This window comes from Leptodactylus fuscus, chromosome 2 (assembly GCF_031893055.1).
Source record: "Leptodactylus fuscus isolate aLepFus1 chromosome 2, aLepFus1.hap2, whole genome shotgun sequence".
NCBI classification, from domain to species: Eukaryota; Metazoa; Chordata; class Amphibia; order Anura; family Leptodactylidae; genus Leptodactylus; species Leptodactylus fuscus.
This window is the reverse complement of record NC_134266.1, coordinates 215,261,962-215,279,748: the sequence shown is the minus strand read 5'-3', so window position 1 is coordinate 215,279,748 and position 17,787 is coordinate 215,261,962. Positions and strand designations below refer to the sequence as shown.

General features: G+C 38.3%; 1 protein-coding gene across 1 annotated transcript in view; it reads right to left on the bottom strand.

Annotated features, from left to right (window-relative positions):
* Nucleotides 1-3,968: 3,968 nt before the first annotated feature.
* Nucleotides 3,969-17,787, bottom strand: part of ACVR1B (activin A receptor type 1B) — a 35,275-nt gene continuing 21,456 nt past the window's right edge. Inside the window, exons 2-9 of the mRNA XM_075265500.1 lie at nt 16,678-16,917; nt 15,413-15,655; nt 13,700-13,930; nt 13,049-13,216; nt 12,787-12,943; nt 12,093-12,217; nt 10,471-10,601; nt 3,969-9,697 (exon numbers count right to left, since the gene is read on the bottom strand). Coding sequence (XP_075121601.1) covers nt 9,572-9,697; nt 10,471-10,601; nt 12,093-12,217; nt 12,787-12,943; nt 13,049-13,216; nt 13,700-13,930; nt 15,413-15,655; nt 16,678-16,917 — 1,421 coding nt within the window. The 3' untranslated portion in view covers nt 3,969-9,571. The remainder of the gene's footprint in view (nt 9,698-10,470; nt 10,602-12,092; nt 12,218-12,786; nt 12,944-13,048; nt 13,217-13,699; nt 13,931-15,412; nt 15,656-16,677; nt 16,918-17,787) is intronic.

Sequence of the window (17,787 nt, the reverse complement as noted above, 5' to 3'; positions counted from 1 at the left end):
ATCTAGTAATACATAAGGTCAGAAAACTGAAGCTGTATGAGCCCGTCAGGTAAGCGCATGGAGTACAGGGTAAGTTCTATGAAAGGCCGGGTTCTGAGGAATAGAGTAAAAAGGATAGCTTAGGATATTGTTAGCTTAGTGTGTGGAGGTATAGTACAATGTGAATAGGTCGTGGGAGTAGCCTGCCTAAATGGATGTGATTTCAGAGCAGGTTTCAAGCGGCTGTAGCTGGGTATTTTTCTAATCATACAGGGTAAAGCATTTCAGAACAATGGTGCAGCTCAAGAAAAGCCTTGAAGGCGGGAGGAAGATGATCTTCAGATAACAGAATACACAGGTTTAAGGTCATTGGATGAATGTAGAGGACGGCTAGGGTGGTTGACAGTAGTGAGGGAGGAGATGTATGGAAGTGATGCGCTATGGATGGATTTATGAGTGAGTGATAAGTTCATATTGTATTTTTTGTTTTTAAATGTAGATTGTGAGCCCCACATAGAGATCACAATGTACATTTTTTTCCCTATCAGTATGTCTTTTTTGGAATATGGGATGGAAATCCATGCAAACACAGGGAGAACATACAAACTCCTTGCAAATGGTTTTTTCGCCCTTGGTGGGATTTGAACACCAGGACTCCAAGGCTGCAGTGCTAACCACTGAGACACTGCGTGGCCCCGCAAGTTCATATTGTATTCTGTGATAGATGGGCAACTAGTGCAGTGACTGGCACAAGGTGGATACATCTGTGTACTAGTGTGACACAAAGATGAGTCTAGTGGCTGCATTGAGAACAGAGGGGGGAAGAGTTTAATAAGAGGAAGCCCAATTAGAAGAGAATTTCAACAGTCAAGATGAGAGAGAATCAGAGTGACAAAGAGGAGTCTTAATGTTTCCAAAAGATTCTGGAAATGTTTTTTTTAAGGTGCAGATAATAAGAGCATGTAAGTGTCGGAATAAGTGGGGTGAAGGTGAGATCCAAATCAAATACGACCCCAAGACAATTTGCATATTGCCTCAGTGTAATAATAAGACCACAGGCAGAAATGGAGATATCAGGATAAGGTCAGTTAGTAGATGGAGGGAACAGGAGTTTGGCTTTTTAAAGATTCAATTTCAGATAAAGGAAAAAAAAAAATTCTAGAAAGCAAAGACACAGTCACTGATGTTCTGTAGCCATGCAGAGGTGATGTCATGGGATGGGGTATATAGTTGGGTGCCATCAGCATAAAGATGGTAAGGAAAGCCAAATCGACTGATGATTTTTCCAGTAGGGGCCGTGTACAGAGAGAACAGGAGGGGATGCTAGGAGAAGAAATAGTACCAGTGAGTATATTTAGTGTATTGAATGCTAATTGGAGGAAGGGTTTAGGAATTACAACTATGTAATAATGTAGCTGCCTCTTTTTCAAAAGGACCAAAGGTTATTCGACAATTATTTCAAAAGCTATTTTATGTCTTGCATGGGCTATTCCGTCAGTAATCCATCATCCAATAAATAAGCTAAAAGGTCTGAAGTTGATTCCATGTTTGGCATTTTGTATTCGGAAGCTGTTGCTGTGAACACACAACATGCAGTGAAAGAAGCTCTAAGTGGAAGTGTCAATGAAATACATCATAGAAATAGTGGAAATAGGAGTTGCCGAATCAACAGCTTGGTACACTATGATAAAAAAATAAAATAAAAAGCACACTAGTGAGCTTAGGAACTCATGGTAACTCAAAAAGCCTAGATGGAAGATAACAGTAGTGGGCGATCACAGAATCCTTTCCACAGTGAAGAAAAACCTCTTCATAACATCCACTCAATTAAAGTACACTCTCCAGGGAGTGGGCGTATCAGTATCTAAGTCAACCTTAAAGCAAGGACTTCATGAGAGCAAATACAGAGGGTTCACCACAAGGTGCAAACCATTAATCGGCCACAAAAGTAGAAAGGCCAGATTAGACTTGGAATGGCTCATGATTCAAAGCCCTGCACATACTCTGTAAGACATGATGAGACAGAGTGATAGCATGGGCATGCATGGCTTCCAATGATACTGGATCACTAGTGTTTGGGGATATGACAGAAGCAAAAGCAGCCCAGTTGCTTAAGGCAAAAAAAAAAAGTAAAATATTCTGCAATGGACGAGGAGTCAATCACCAGATCTGAGCTCGATCAACTAAGCCTTTCAGGACTTCAGGCAGTCCTTTCCGGCAAAGGATTCTCTACAAAGTATTCAAAATGAACATTTTATTTCTGGTAATGTCAATCTGTCCAATTGCTTTTTGAGCCCCTGAAATGAAGAGGCTTAACCATGTACTTAATACAGATAGGGCATCAGTTTAATAAACCCTTAATATCTCCTCTTACAACCACAAAAGGATCTGAACACATTCTGATCACTGGCTTTATCACCTACGTTGCATACACCAACTTGTTTTAGTGGTTTAAGGTTTTGAAACCTTGTATATTGGGAGAGGAAACCATAGAACATGCCTAGCAGCTACAAGTTTAGGACAATCTCTTCACCCTCATTTACTCCATCTTTATTCTTTGACTGTAATCCAATTAATATATATATATATATATATATATATATATATATATATATAATGTTTTAATAGATTTGTTTAACTAAGATGTGTTAAGAAACGTTCTCAATGTTCTTTTCTGCCATAGGATACAGTAGAGGCAAGATAGGAATTGCAATTGACTAACAAGGTCCTGCTGGTGGTTGCATTCAGTGGGGCTTTTTTTTGTGATTTTTTATGAATTGTATGTGGTTTTCTTTTGTCATACGTGTATGTAGAATGTATGTTTTGAATGATTTATATGTGCAATTTTAGTTTTTTTTTTTTGTTTTTTTTTAAATTTTTTATATGTTGCAGAACTTTATGTGGTGCTGTAACAATACTTTTCCCTTGGAGATGAATAACATTTCATATGAATCAAGGAGAAACAATATGTATTTGCTGTGAGAGATATGTATGGGTCTGCACCTGCACTTACATTTTGTTGTAAAACTTCAATGATTACTTACTCATTCAGGTTAAGGGTCCATTCACACATCAGAATCCGCGCACAAAAATAAGCCTCCCATTGACTTCAATGGGTTGTGTTTTCCGCACGGAACCCATTGAACTCAATGGGAAAAAAAGCCTCCCATTGATTTCAATGGGTTCTGCACGGAAAACAGAACCCATTGAAGTCAATGGGAGTCTTTTTTTTGGTGCAGAATCCGCGTCAAAATCAGTGCCAAATTCCTCCGTGTGAATGGACCCTAAGGCTACACGTTGCAGAATTTTATTTTATTTTTTGAGCGAAAGCCAAGAATGGCTAAAAATGGAATAGGAAATATATAGGAAGCTCTTATACTTTTACCTTTCGCTCAATCCACTTCTGGCTTTGGCTCAAAAAAAAAAAAAAAAAAAGCTGCGTTTCCACAACATGGAACCATAGCCTTAAGGTTGTGCTCAATTTGGGTTTAGGAGTCCAGTCAGGGGTCTCAAACCAGCTGTTGACACTGAATAAGACCACCCACTGGACTCCTATGAGAAGAGATTTAAATGACAAAAGTTATAGAAATATTACATTCCTAATCATACAGTGAATATATTAATATAATAAAGGTCCAATATCATCCAAGGTAACTCATTACTCTCCTAACATACCCATCAGCCCAGATAATATAGCTATTAAACTGAATAGGATCCTGGCATCTATACCATTACTGAGCCACTAGATCTCTTATAGTTTTAGAAGATACTAAAGTGTAATTGTAATACAGCAGCAGCCAATATGAGAAAGCCACATTTCCTTCTATAGAATTTTCAGCCTTGGGTCATGATTCTTGTTAAGCCACTTGATCCAATGACTATAAAGCTAATGGCTCTTAAGGCATGCCACTATATCTGTAGAGAACCAAGTGGACACAAATATAACACACACACAAATAACATGAATAAAACAAATTTTTAATGTACAGCAGAAATTGGACAGCTTTTTATATTAACAAAAGATTTTCTATCATACAATGTATTTACATTTGCATACTGAGGAGGTAAAGTGTCTAAGTGGTTCTTTTACAGTCCTTTCCAATACAATGAAAACCTGGATGAAAAGACAAGTACCAATTTCATCTCTTCTAGAGCCAAACCTGCAACGCCAGACTGGCAGAAGTGTTCTACATCTGACTACAATTCATCACACTGTTCTCTGGCTCTGGAAGGATAGCATTATATACCAATAACTTGCCACTGCATTGTATGATTGATGTCGGCTACCTGGGCCATAAGGGAACACGTCTGAGGAAACAGGTTTAAAACCTTCAAAACATGAAAAGATTCGACAAGGCCATTTATATCAGCATGAACTTCAGATTTAACGCATTTTACTTAAAAACAAGCCCAAACATATGGCTACCAGAACTACATGATGAGAAGTTTGCAGGGTTTAGGATGAATGCTTTATATTTGGTGCATATACATTCAACGTAAGCCTCAAATCTAGGCTGTAGATCAGGAAAGTGCACCCTTTTGTTCCTCCACTGAGATTAATAGCCATAAGGAAAAATATGGAAGACGTCTGAAGTCGCAAAAATGAAAAAGAAAAATGGATCTCTAAAATTCGAGTTTTGAAGGTCAAATCTGTAAAGTAACAAATATAACTGGACTTCTTAGACACAAAGAAAGAGCCACTTTGCAGGTAAATGAGCTCATTGATATCACACGTAACAAAGGAGTAAAAAAAAAAATTTTTTATTGAACCCACAATGTGGTTTCTTGTGTCTAAGCAGCAGCAGTTCCATTCATTCTATACGTTCCCCTTCACAACATATGTAGAATCTTTCACTGGTTTCCAGGAACGGCACCACTTTTGCCCACTGGAGATATCTGGCACTGCCACTCTCATTTACCGCAAGCTAAACGGAAGTGAGCTGCAATACCAGAGACTGCTTAAAGACAACTGCAGTGCCGTTTCAAGGAAAACCCAAAAATTTATGTCAAAACTCATTATGGGTATGTCCACATGGGACTGATACACTTTAGATTTTCCATCTGGAGTTGCTGGTAGTAAAATCTTCTATTACTGTAGCAGCAAAGTGTATAAGAGCATTAAAAAATAAAATATACAGCAAAAAAAATAAAGATATTAAAATAATAAAATGGCAGCAAAAACTAACCAGTAGTGCGGATTTCATATTTGTAGCATTTCAACTTTTACAATGCATAGGGTAAATTCTGATGCAAAATCTGCAGTTGTGGCAACTAGGACTTCTGGATGTTGCCCCACAATTCATATTTATGACATATCGATATCCAATAAATATCTGATCAGTGAGAGCCCAAGATCTGGGGCAACTCTGATCTCAAACATAAGGGTGTCCGGTCCCTCAAAGGCAGTGTCTGTGCAGCTTGTACATAAGTCTATAGAAAACTGCTTAGGCCACAGATTGCTGAAAAGCCTTTTGTTGTTACAGATCCAAAGCCAGGAGTGACTTTAGTAGAAGGGAGAAGAATAAAGAGATTCTTTTATAGTTCTCATTTGTTTTGAAACCATTTGCCGCACATTTTTCCGGCATTGTGTGGTTTCAGCCATCTAATACTACATCCACACAATGTAAACTGCTGCACATCCCATGCAGAATTTGCTGTGAAGTCTATACCACAAAAAGTCCGTTTTACACTGATTGTACTATATCCATTACAAAGGGTGATATCTACAGTAAAATTTGCAACATCTTTATATGCTGAGAATTTATAATCCGCAATACAGGTAAGTTTCCAAGCTGACAAAATTTTCTAAGATCTCATTTACTTTGCTGGTACTGTAATACGCTGTAGATCTTCTGTCTGCAAATCCAGGTGTAAAATCTGTAGCATATTTGCCCCGCTTGTCTTATGAACATACCCGAATGCCCATTCATCACTTTTTTATATATACTATTCAATAAATTCCATTGAACAGATCTGAAGGTAAAAAGATTCGACACTTGTTGTACCTGGAGCACAGGATCAAACATAAAATACAGTGTAGACTCCACTGTTTCTGCAAAAAGGGGGCGCTAGAGCCCTCCTTCTGTCCCAGTAAGTCTAAGCAGACAACGCTTTATCATGGGAAGTTTTGCTGTCCCTGTTGACTATGTACCTATATCTTCTGATTACTGTAAAACATTTTGGACATCCTGAGAAATGATTAGAAATCATGCTACAGTTCAACGCAAAAAGGTGTAATTCTACCACCACTAAATTATGTGCTTATGGCCTAAAACTACCGATCAGCCGAAAGCTGGAAAATAGTCACCATATGTACAATAAAAATAAGAAAAATAGAGAAGGGCCATCAATCCACCATATGATGCTTTAGCAAATCAAAACTTTCATAAAAAATACAAACACACAGCAGTCTGAGATGAATTATTCCATGTTAATATTTAAAGGGAAAAAAGAAAAAAAAAAAAAAAAAAAAGTTACCTCCCAATAAGTAGTGGTTACTAAAGTTAATGCATATTGTATTGTGATCAAATGAAAGCCCGTATGCACATGAGATGAACAAGGCACATATCCATGGGACAAACATAAAAGAAAAATAAAGATTAAATACCCGGAATATTCCCAGGAAGATAAGTGCCTTTTTACTTATCATAGTGAGGTGTCTGTCAACAGAGTTGAAGCTTACACCCTAAAAACATGACTGGATGACTACATTGCATGGGATGGTTTATGTTCCTTTATAGGCACTGAATGAAGGTGACCAAGCAATGGAAGAATTGTGGCCATCACCCACTATTCGATAAAATGGCCTTCTGAAATTTTATTTTATTCTTTTTAAATATAGAATCCACTGAGTTTACACAAAATAAATATATATTAGACGGAATCTGCCTATGGCCTAAGACACTGTTTATTTGCAATGGGGTGGCTAAAACTCTTGCTAACAGGAGGGTTGGCACAGAAAGTTGGCCCAGGTAAGGCAAACATAAGCAGTCTTGGTTGTACATCTAAGGCCTCCACTCCAGGAAGATCCAAATAAAGGATTGATTTAATGGAGAACATACAATCATCCATTTCTGCGTACCATAAGGACAGACGTGCCAACTAAGATGCCAAGCTGGCGCCATGACTGCATGACCTGGCAAAATTCTTCTGTCACTTAATGCATTGTCAGTTTGTATGTCGTATTAACTTTGGCATTACCAAGACTCGAGTTTGACGCTCCCGCACTAGTGACACACAACATGGTTTTGCAGCAGGACTCCTTATCTTTCTTATGCTTGTAATATGCCTCCTATAGAATACCTAAAACGTTTCCACTGCAAATCAAAAGGGCATAGTCAATAAAATGCAAGAATGCATCTACTCCGTTACTAGCTTAAACCTATAAACCGTTCTATGGTACCTGCAGTTAGGGTCAGTTTGGTTCACAATATATTTCTATACATTCTACTAACATATTGGGCAGGTCAAAAGAACTTGCCCAACTTTCCCCTGTAACATAAAGCAACGAGGACTCAATGCCACCATTGCTTTAGCAGCTCAATATGAGACTCCAAGCCTTTCATATCCTTATATTTCACCAAATTAGACTTAGGAAGATGATATGTTGCATATATGTGTGTAAATGTCTTACCAAGAGATTGCACAGCAGACTTAGAATGACTAATTCTTTATACAAATACAACAGCCCAAGTGACAGAGCAATACCCCATCCCCAGAACACTAAGGTATACATACACCCCATTAATGCACAAGCCAGCATCACATTAGTATGTTAGTGAGCTGTATGAGACTGAGAAGCACCTCGGACAAGAAAAACTGGGAGTTTATTAACAGTTCTGCACAGAAAGCAGAAATATATATATATATATTTATAGAACTTTGGACACGTCACTAAAACCCCTGAAGGATACACACAGGAAAATGGTGTACACCTGAAGAAACAGACAATGACGACATGGCATTATAAAAATGTGACATGTAACCATGAGGACCAATCCAGCGTCTAGAAGAAAATTCCATGTACAAGTACAAATAGTTCCAGTGTAAATATAGCTTGGCGCATTTGGTTTTTTTGTTGTTGTGATCTCTATACAAACAATAGACTGAGAGGTAATATTTATACTTTATGTATGTGTGTATATATTTATATATAGAGATATTTCTGATTTTTTTTGTTGTTTCTCTTTTTTACAAAGAATTAAAATACTTAATAAAAAAAGTTAAAATCCCTACTCTCCCCTCCCGAAAAAATCTTAACGCAATAATAAGTCAAAAGGAAAAACAAAACAAACACTCCAGTTAAAAGTTATGGCTTCAGAGTTATTGTACTGTAGATGCTGAACCAAAAAAATTCTCCCATTCAACTAAGATCCTGTATTAAAATGTGATGTGTCAATCGATTTCAGACCCCGCTTCCAACCTGCTGTGGAGCCTGGCCTGGGCGACCAGAACAGTCTCTCTCAAGTTGCTGATCAGCATCGAAAATCCCAAGCTCTCTTTCCATGTCAGTTCCCCCAGAAGGCAGGCTGGAAAGGATCGACATCTTCTCATGCCGGTCATTTTAATGAGCATATACATCTAAAATCCCTGCTGTTGGCAAATGCTTGACACCTGAGATTCATTTACAAATGACGATGGATTTTTGCAGGTTGTCCTCCTCGCTTCACATCCGCTTGGAGAGCACAAGCTGAGGGTCTTTTATTGTAATATTTCTATTGCCAATAGATTTCACCAGCATGAATCTCCTCTTCCTGGAAAGCGGATGTTAGTGTTATGTTCAAACAAGCTAAGAGTTTGGGTTTTGCTTTTGCAAAAATTTTAAAAAAAATTAAAATAAAATAAGGTGACAAGTGGCCCTGTATGCAAACTTTACATGAAGTGTCTCTCAAAGTGATCTACATACTGACACCTCAAAAAAGTGGAGCTTTATATTGGCGCATGCAGACAAGCTCACATGTACACGTGTGCACCTACAAAACACAGGTCAAAAATTAGCTACACACACACCCCTGCACATGCATGGACGCGGGTCTACGTGGACAGTGTAGTGTTTGCTTTCAAGCTCCATTGTCATTGTACAAAGCCTGAACACAATCCTTTAGGAGTCTCCTTGTCCGTGTTTAGGGTAAATCCAAGCGGAACCTCAGCTTGCTCACTAAGACCTGAACCAGTAGATGAGCATGGTAGGGTGTACTGGGCGATACCCTGAACCACTTTAAGCAAGTTACATGAAGTGGATTTTACCCTACACAGATAGAAAGGGGATGCCACCGTGGGAATTTCATTTGGAAAAAAAATCTAAATAAAAATCAGGCAATGCGGTAATCACCTGAATCCGATTCCATATCTTCATGCTAAGAAAAAGAAGGAAAAAAAGGAAATAGAAAAAAAAAAGAAGAAGGTTTCTGTTTCAGACCCAAACATATAATTAATTTAAGTGTGCTGTTCTCTTCCATTTTGGCCAAAAGGCCCCATTGTTCAACTGGCAGTTGTCTGGGAAGAAACGTTGAGGTAGGCCTCATACTTATGTACTACATCATGGCAGCTTGTATGAATTTTCCACATTTTGTCAGGAGCATTGGTAGAGGCTTCAGATCTTCACATCCTCCTGTATACTGAGCTGTGACAGTGTTTTCTTGATGCGCAGAGCTGTCAGACGCGCTGCCCCATTTGCGTACCAGCACTCTCTCATCATCTTTCCCATCACCCGAAGAGCCTGGGCAGGACCAAAGGAGAAGAGAAATCTTTAAAACTCATCCTACAGAACTTTATATAACATTAAGTATCCAGAGTTACAAAGCAAGTATTTATTAGCCCGCATTACAAAAAGCTATTGACATGTCCTAGTAACGTATCACAAAGGGAACCATCAATGGTTTCAGGCATGGAGATTGGGACAGCTTTAGCACCTTGAAAGGTGCAGTCACTGGAAACCTATATTAAGTACCTCCATTTTAGTTGGGGATAGGGAAGTTGGGTTCGTTCATTAGCTACTCTATGGCCATGTTCACACAGAGGAAATTTTCCTAGCTGAAAAATTCAGCTTTAGGAATTTGAAATTGAAATTTTCCACTTGACCAAATTTTGTGTCTCATTCATTTCAATGGAAATAGCAGGCAGAATCCGCTTGAAGGTCAAGCCCAACGCTTATTTTATCTGCTAGCTAAAAAATTCAGCTAGAGGAAAAAAATCCGTATCTACCACCCACTGAAATGAATGGACGTTTGTTCAGGAGAAATTTGGAGCAGATTATGGAGGTAAAATCTGCCTCAAATTCATCCATTTGAACATTCCCTATTATTCTTCTATTCAGGGCTCCTTTAACTGTGCCCCATGGAATGACGCTTGGGCTTCTCCAACATTGCAAGAGATGAGACACTCATTTCATTTCCAAGCTGCTGTAAGATTTCATTGGGTACACATTTAATATTTGTTCATATATATTCTAACCTCAGAGGTTAACTTTTTATTTTAGTAACAGGCACATACCTCATAGCTTTGCCACCAGTTAGGTATGTTAGGCCGTAATTTCTGGTCACATACGACTTTTCTCATTTCTTCAATAGAAGGATCTGATGGTACAAGATCATAGTATGGGAGCTGATATTCCTCATGGAAGCCTGAAATTAGAATAACAAACAGTCAATAATATAGTAACAGAAACAATAGTAATAATTATAATAAGCCAATCATAATAGTAATTATAATTGTAACAAAATAATAATTATTATTATTATTATTTCCAGCCACATAAAATAGTTGGGCGCACCTACTAAAGTCATACTACTTATATTAACACAGAGGGCTGCTCTTATGGTTTGTAGTCATTACAAGATGGTTTTCACTGTGAAATTTGGATAAGCGGATGTCTTCAAGACAGAGTAGATTTTAACATTTTAAGCAAAGGCTTTTGCTCCCCCATTTGAAAAGGAACCTTTGTGCCGTGTAAAGTGAATAACTGTCAGCTTTATTCTACAGTTATGAGCTGAAGTCACGAGAGGACTGACATTGTGCGTCAGTGGAGCAGAGACAAGGTGTTTCCTATATGAACAGGAAGTGAAATTCACAATGCAAATGAAATGGAGCATCACACTGACTCCCGTAGACCGGCATTGATCGTCTGACCTCCTATTCATATAGAAAACACTGTATGCGTCAAAAGAGAGGAGGAGCACATAACTCAAAATAAAGCAGTCTAAGTTTTTCCATAACATAACATGACCTATACCTCAATACTTCTTCTCTAAAGCTCCCACTTTCAACTAATCCTATTTCATATTGCCATTAAAACTAATAAGATATGAAACTCTCTTCTTGTGTGTCCCTGGATATTAATAAATTATAACTCCTTTTTTCCATAATCTGGTTACTGGCTATAACACAATTGGCTGCAGGAGCATCCATCTCTGATCAGTCTGCAGTAAGACACAAAGATTTAAAGGGGAATTCCCATGAACAGAATTCCCGTTGTAGTTGGGTTATCAGGTAGGGATGCTACATGTATCAGAAGATATCCCGGCCACAATAAGGACATCATGGCAGATTTTCAGACTTTAGAAAGTTCCTGCATTCATGGTCGTATCCACTGGCAACTGACCAAGACGACAACTTGTGACCACAAGATATTTACAGAGAAAATCTTTAAAACTCTGCAAAATGTTTAATTACTTATATTTGCAAAAAAAATTTTAATTATCTACAAATTTAAAAGTGATTATGTTCATGGGAATACCCCTTTAAGCTCCAAAGTACACCTAATAGCAGGGCGAGTACAATATATATACTGGAATATGTAAAAGAGAGAGTAAGCCTGAGATCTCTATACATTTATCTTTATGCTATCCTGTCTTACATTGCCACTGGCTACAGAAATGTCACTAACTCACTACCTGTATTGTATCTAATCAGGATCACTGATATGCTATTAAACAAAACCAGAATTCTGCAGCATTGCACAGTCTATTCGATTATCAAAACCTTCTCACAAGTCTTCGTGTGCGACACTTATGGAGTCGCATAATATATACAACAAGATCTTCAACAGTGATCCCTACGCATTCAATATAAGAATACTTAATGAAATACAAGCAAATAAATCTAAAGATTCTTACCTCCAGCGCTGCATCTACGAGCAATTTCCCAGTACACCAAGCCAAGAGCATAAATGTCTGCACACTTAAAGGAGTCAAAGTGCTTCATATTTATACTTTCATCCAAGACTTCTGGAGCCATATACCTACATTATGAAAGGAAGGAAGCTGGTAAGTTTAATTGTCACCTCTCAAGCAAACCACAGAGACATGTCATTAAGTCTGTTTCCCCCTCTTGGTCATCATTAGAAATGAAAACTGAAGATGAAAATATAAATCAAACAAAACTGATTTCTTTTTGTTCATTAACCCACATTGCACAAAATAATTTTTATCCTGGCAAATCATATCACATGCTGAACCGACAACATACTGAAAAGACATATAATAGACAATGTCTCTATATTACATCTTATCACTAGACATCGCTGAACTACTAATGCCACTGAAGATTTCTGAAGTGGCTCTTGAAATGTCTTACGGGACTTTGAAGTTGATTCCCTTTAAACTCTGCATTCACTGATCTTGATGACCTATCCCAAGTATAGGCAATCAATATTAGAATCCTGGAAAACCCCTTTAAACCAGCAAGTACATAAAGTATGAAAGTAGTCATTTCCATAGAAATCCTACAAATGAGACTATTGAAAGCTGCCTATAGAGGTTTGCTCATAATCGAATATCATGAAAGAGGTGAGGACGACTGGCTACTTACCGTTTGGTCCCAACTCTCTGGTTTGGAGCAATATCTATGGTGTCGGTGAGAGAGTCATGCCGCACAGCAAGACCTAAGTCTGCAATGGCACAGACGCCATTTTTCTTTACCAGGATGTTTTTGGACTTGAGGTCCCTGTGAGCAATTCCAGGTTTTCCTAGAAGTAAAGTTAGAAAACAACATTAGTGGTTTACTCTCGACTACTCTGTAAAGGAAAAAGGTTTATAAAAAAAACAAACAAAAAAGACAAAATGTGACCTACCCTGAGTTCCAACTATTTCCATATGCAAATGAGCAAGGCCACTGGCTGCTGACAGGGCAAGTTTTATCATCCCTTCTATGGTAACTGTATATCTATTCAGATAGTCAAAGAGAGAGCCATGTTCATGGTAATCAGACACGAGCCACAACTGAGTCCACGTTCCATTGTCTGCAAAAGAGAACATTCGCCATACGGTTAGATTAGAAATTAAGTGGTTATAGAATGTAGTGCTGACCAACAAGAAACGCATTAACTGGCACCTTATTACACAAGCCTATGCAAACTGAATGGGGGAGGAACTTTTACTACTGCAGTAGTTTCTTCCGCATTCGGCTGCGTGGGTCATTGGCAGCACTGCCCTTATTACACAGGTTAACTTATAATCTGCATGTTTTATCACATAAAAAAGGTGCAGCCGACCATAAGTGTTCGCATCAGCTGATCAGCAATACCATTAAACAGGGCTATTACTGGCAGTGAGATTCTAGGAGACCTTGTTGCCGCCGATAAGGTCGTTCGCTGGCCCATCTAATAAGGCCTTTACAATAAAGATTGCAGTATTTAAAAAAAAAAATTAAAAAAAATTAGCAGAAATACAACAAAATTACTTCTATCAATCTAGATATATAAAAGTTGCTTGAGGTACTATACCTTTATTATCTGCTGCAATAAATCCCAGAATATTCTCATGACGCAGCATCACAGTCTGGTAGATCTCTGCCTCCCTGAACCATGACCTTTCTTCTCTAGATGAGAAGATTTTGACTGCCACATCCCCTCCTCTCCACTTCCCACGCCACACTTCACCAAAGCGCCCTTTCCCGATGATTTCTTGAAGGACAATTGTTCTTGCTACAGTGCGTTGTACAAAAAGTGGAAGTCCTATGGAAAGAAGATACTTGTTATCAAGTGGTGTTCTTAAGTCCATCAGTGTTCTCACACATTTACTGCAGTTTCCACCTATTGAAGGAATATTGACTACATAAAACCACAAAGTGCAAAGTAGATTCATAATCTGCGACTGCTGACGCCATCATCCTTGTTTAGCATCTATGCCTTCTATCTTTACTGTATTTAATATTTCTAAAAAAAAAAAAAAAAAAAAAAAAAAAAAAGCCATGCTAATATTAACATGCACCTTCCAGGATCTTTTGAGGATGATGTACCCTAAGGTCCTGGAAGTCAGACTTGTTCCCGATAACACTGGGGAAGATAACAGGGGTAATAGTTTAACCCCTCTCTCACAATGAGATTACTATGTGAAAAGGGGGCTATAAGAGGAGGAGCAGGGAAGCATTCTGACAGAAAAATGGAGGTGGGGGGACTTTAACGAATCTGAGGTCACATGGTAGTTCTCAATAGTATCTACAGGCAGCAGAGATCTCCTGTTTGCACGCAACATATAAGAAAAAAAAAAGTCATACTATGATCATGTGACTTACTGAAGGTGGCAAAGACAGGACGAGTTTAAAAAAAAAAAAAAAAAAAAAGCCTATAAAATCACCAGAACTCCTTTTAGTGTGAAACAGTTTCGGCATCTCAGAACATGACAATATATTGCCAAAATATGCCATTAGATTCCAAGAAGGTAAAAGAATTGGATGCCATGATTTTCACATGGGTACCCCTACTGACAACCACAACCAACAAGGTTTCCACATAATCAGTTGAAGGTACATTCACCATTTTCCATATGTAATGTCAAGGAGCCCATTATAAGACAATGGGGGCAGTCTAGTGCTACCTATATAGGTAAGATGAAAGCTCCAGAATTGCGCCATAATTTACTATAAGCCATGACCTAAATTTAACGTTTGTAAAACTCCTCCATTACTGATACAATGCGTTGCTTTTAGTAGGCCTTCACAAACAATCAAATTCAATTCAATTCTAAATTCAGAAATTTCCTTTTTAAATTATACGGTCACCAGCTTACCAAAAACTTTGCAAAAATCAATAGCACAAGTGACTATCTTTTTAATCTACGTTACAGAGAAAAATGCTTTCTCCACTTATCAGGGACTTTTCGCCTTCCTTCATCCCCCTAAACTGATGTTATCCTATAAGAATAATTATGGAGCAGATTCTTTTCTGGGGGGTTTTTGGGTGTCATATGGGGGATGTCATAAAATATGTCATCCACCAGATCATAGAGGACAAAACAAAGTCTGCAGAGGTGATAACAATGCAGTATACAAATCACATAATGGGCAGAAATATTATCACTACTCATGTACAAACACTTTACTATTGATTTATGCAATGTTTGTTGAAAGTTATGGAATGCCTTCAACCATAAACCTGTAAACTTATTACTTACACATCCCCACAAACAAAAGCATTCTGTATTGCCAAGAACTGTACCTGAGCCAGATCCTGATGTAGACAGATCATAGATCAAGTCTGGAAGAGTTTTATCTTTTGCCAGGTACATTTCACATGATGGATCTTCCAAGTCAAGTCGCTGGCGGTTGTGATAAACCCGCTGGTGGCAGTGGAAAAGGACCACCACAATAATGATAATGACAATAAGAAACACAGGGCCAGCTATGATAGCCACAAGCTCTACTGGACCCCAGCCGGATGGCGGATTCTCCTTTGTGACACCTAAACAAAATGACAAAAAAAAAAAAATTTAAGAACCTCAGAACGTATTCCTTTATCTATTCAAAAACTGAGAAAGCTGCATCAGATGGAAAGGAATCTTCCTAGAGGACAAGTAGCACTTGTTGCAGAGACCCTTACAATTTCACAGCATGCATGCGACAAGCACCGATGCAACCCTTTTTTGTAATTTTCCACTGAAATGTTATAGCTTTTTTTTTTTTTTTTTTTTTTTTTTTTTAAATGTCAGGCCCATTCACATCCCCGTTCGGAGTCCTCTTGGGGACCACCTGAACGGAAACCTATACGCATTAAAAAGCGTATAGGTTTCATATAGGGAAACCCATGGACTCCATAGACTAGAATGGGGTCCATGTGGTATCCACTCGAAACATGCGGAGAGCAGCAAGCAGCACTTTTTTTCTCCGCATGTTTTGTGTGGAAACCACATGGACCCCATTAAAGTCTATGGAGTCTGCAGGTTTCCGGAAGGTAACTGCTTTTTAATGCGTATAGGTTTCCGTTCAGGAGGTCCCCAAGCAGACTTCCCAAACGGAAAACCGAGCCCAGGTGTGAAATGGGTCTTAGACAACCATAGAGATTGGAGCGATTTAAAAAAAAAAAAAAAAAAAAAAAAAACACTACACACCAAAATCATCTTTTAAAATAATATTGACATATGGTAGATAAGCTGTTGCCAGAAGTATCTGGCACCTGTCTATACCCATAGGGATATGTTAGGCTAAAATAGGCACAAATGTTGGGGAGATAACTGTTACCACTACGTAACATATAAGGCCAGCTCTAGGTATAACTGAAAGATGTTCATATGACAAGCTTCCTCCACAGGGCTTCATGTTAAATATTAGACCAGTTACCTTCAGAATAACAGTATCATTATGAACAGGAATGAATCAGTAATGTGAAAGTAGTTTCTTAAACTAAAGCTTAAATAAGACTCCAGTGCCATGTTCCTATAACTGGAAGCAGAAAAGCATACAGACTGATGGCCATATAATACATACCACTTGGAACCAGAAGGTCAATCTTGTTGCAGTAGTCTGTGTAGCAGCATTCAGTGTTGCGGATATCTTCTGAGCTAAGACAATAAAATGGTTTTCCTGCTGGAACAAGTTCACTTGCAGAAATGCATGCTCGCATGTGATGCTCTACTTTATCTATGTTGGCAATTGAGACCATGCAGGCTCCATCTGTCTCACACGTGTAGTTGGTTTTGATGCAACTGGAGCAAAGACAAATCAGGGCTAGAAAAAGAAAAAAAAAACAGAAAATAAATAAAACATGTAAACGTGGTATAAAATAGATGTAAAAGGGTAATATTGCAATGAGTATTGCTCAACTTCGCCTTCAAAATACACTTAGACATGCAATCCATGTTTTATAACTACAAGTTATGGCATGGACATTAACAGTTCAGCTTACACTTAGTTACTCTGTATAAAATTATTATTTGTGATCAGTTATGAAATATGAAGAAAAAAAAAAACATAATGGCCATTCCCTCAAGTCATTGTAGCATCACCTTTCTACCGTCCACACCGCTCATTGTTCATTTTCCTGCAGTCTGTATTATGCTTCTCACATAATAGATATCTATATAATCACACACATAAATTACAATATTTTATGTCTTAGTGTGAAGACCTGATCCCTCTAACAATGTGATTGTTCCCATAATCTATAAGATTTGCAAATTCCTCTCAGCTTAGATGGAGTTCAACCAGCGGCCGACTCCGCTTTATGACAGACACTATGTTCCACTCCGTTGCAGAGTCTTAGGTGAAGCGGATGGGTCATTTTTGTTCCTCTAACCAAGACCAGGATACGATAGCACAAGGGTAGGCAACCTTTAGCACACCAGCTGTTGTCAAACTACAACTCCCAACATGCATAATAGTCTGCTGAGAGTTGTAGTCTCACAGCAGATGGAGTGAGAAAGGTTGTAGAGTCGTGTCATACTTGGATAGAAGCGGAGCCCTGCGTTATATTGATTTTTTTTTTAGAGATTTGCAAAATTTCCGAATAAAAAGCAGACAAAATTGTAATAGGACTCCACAGAGATGGCAAGAGTCCTAACTAACCCACCAATATACAGGGTGATTGACAGCTTTCTC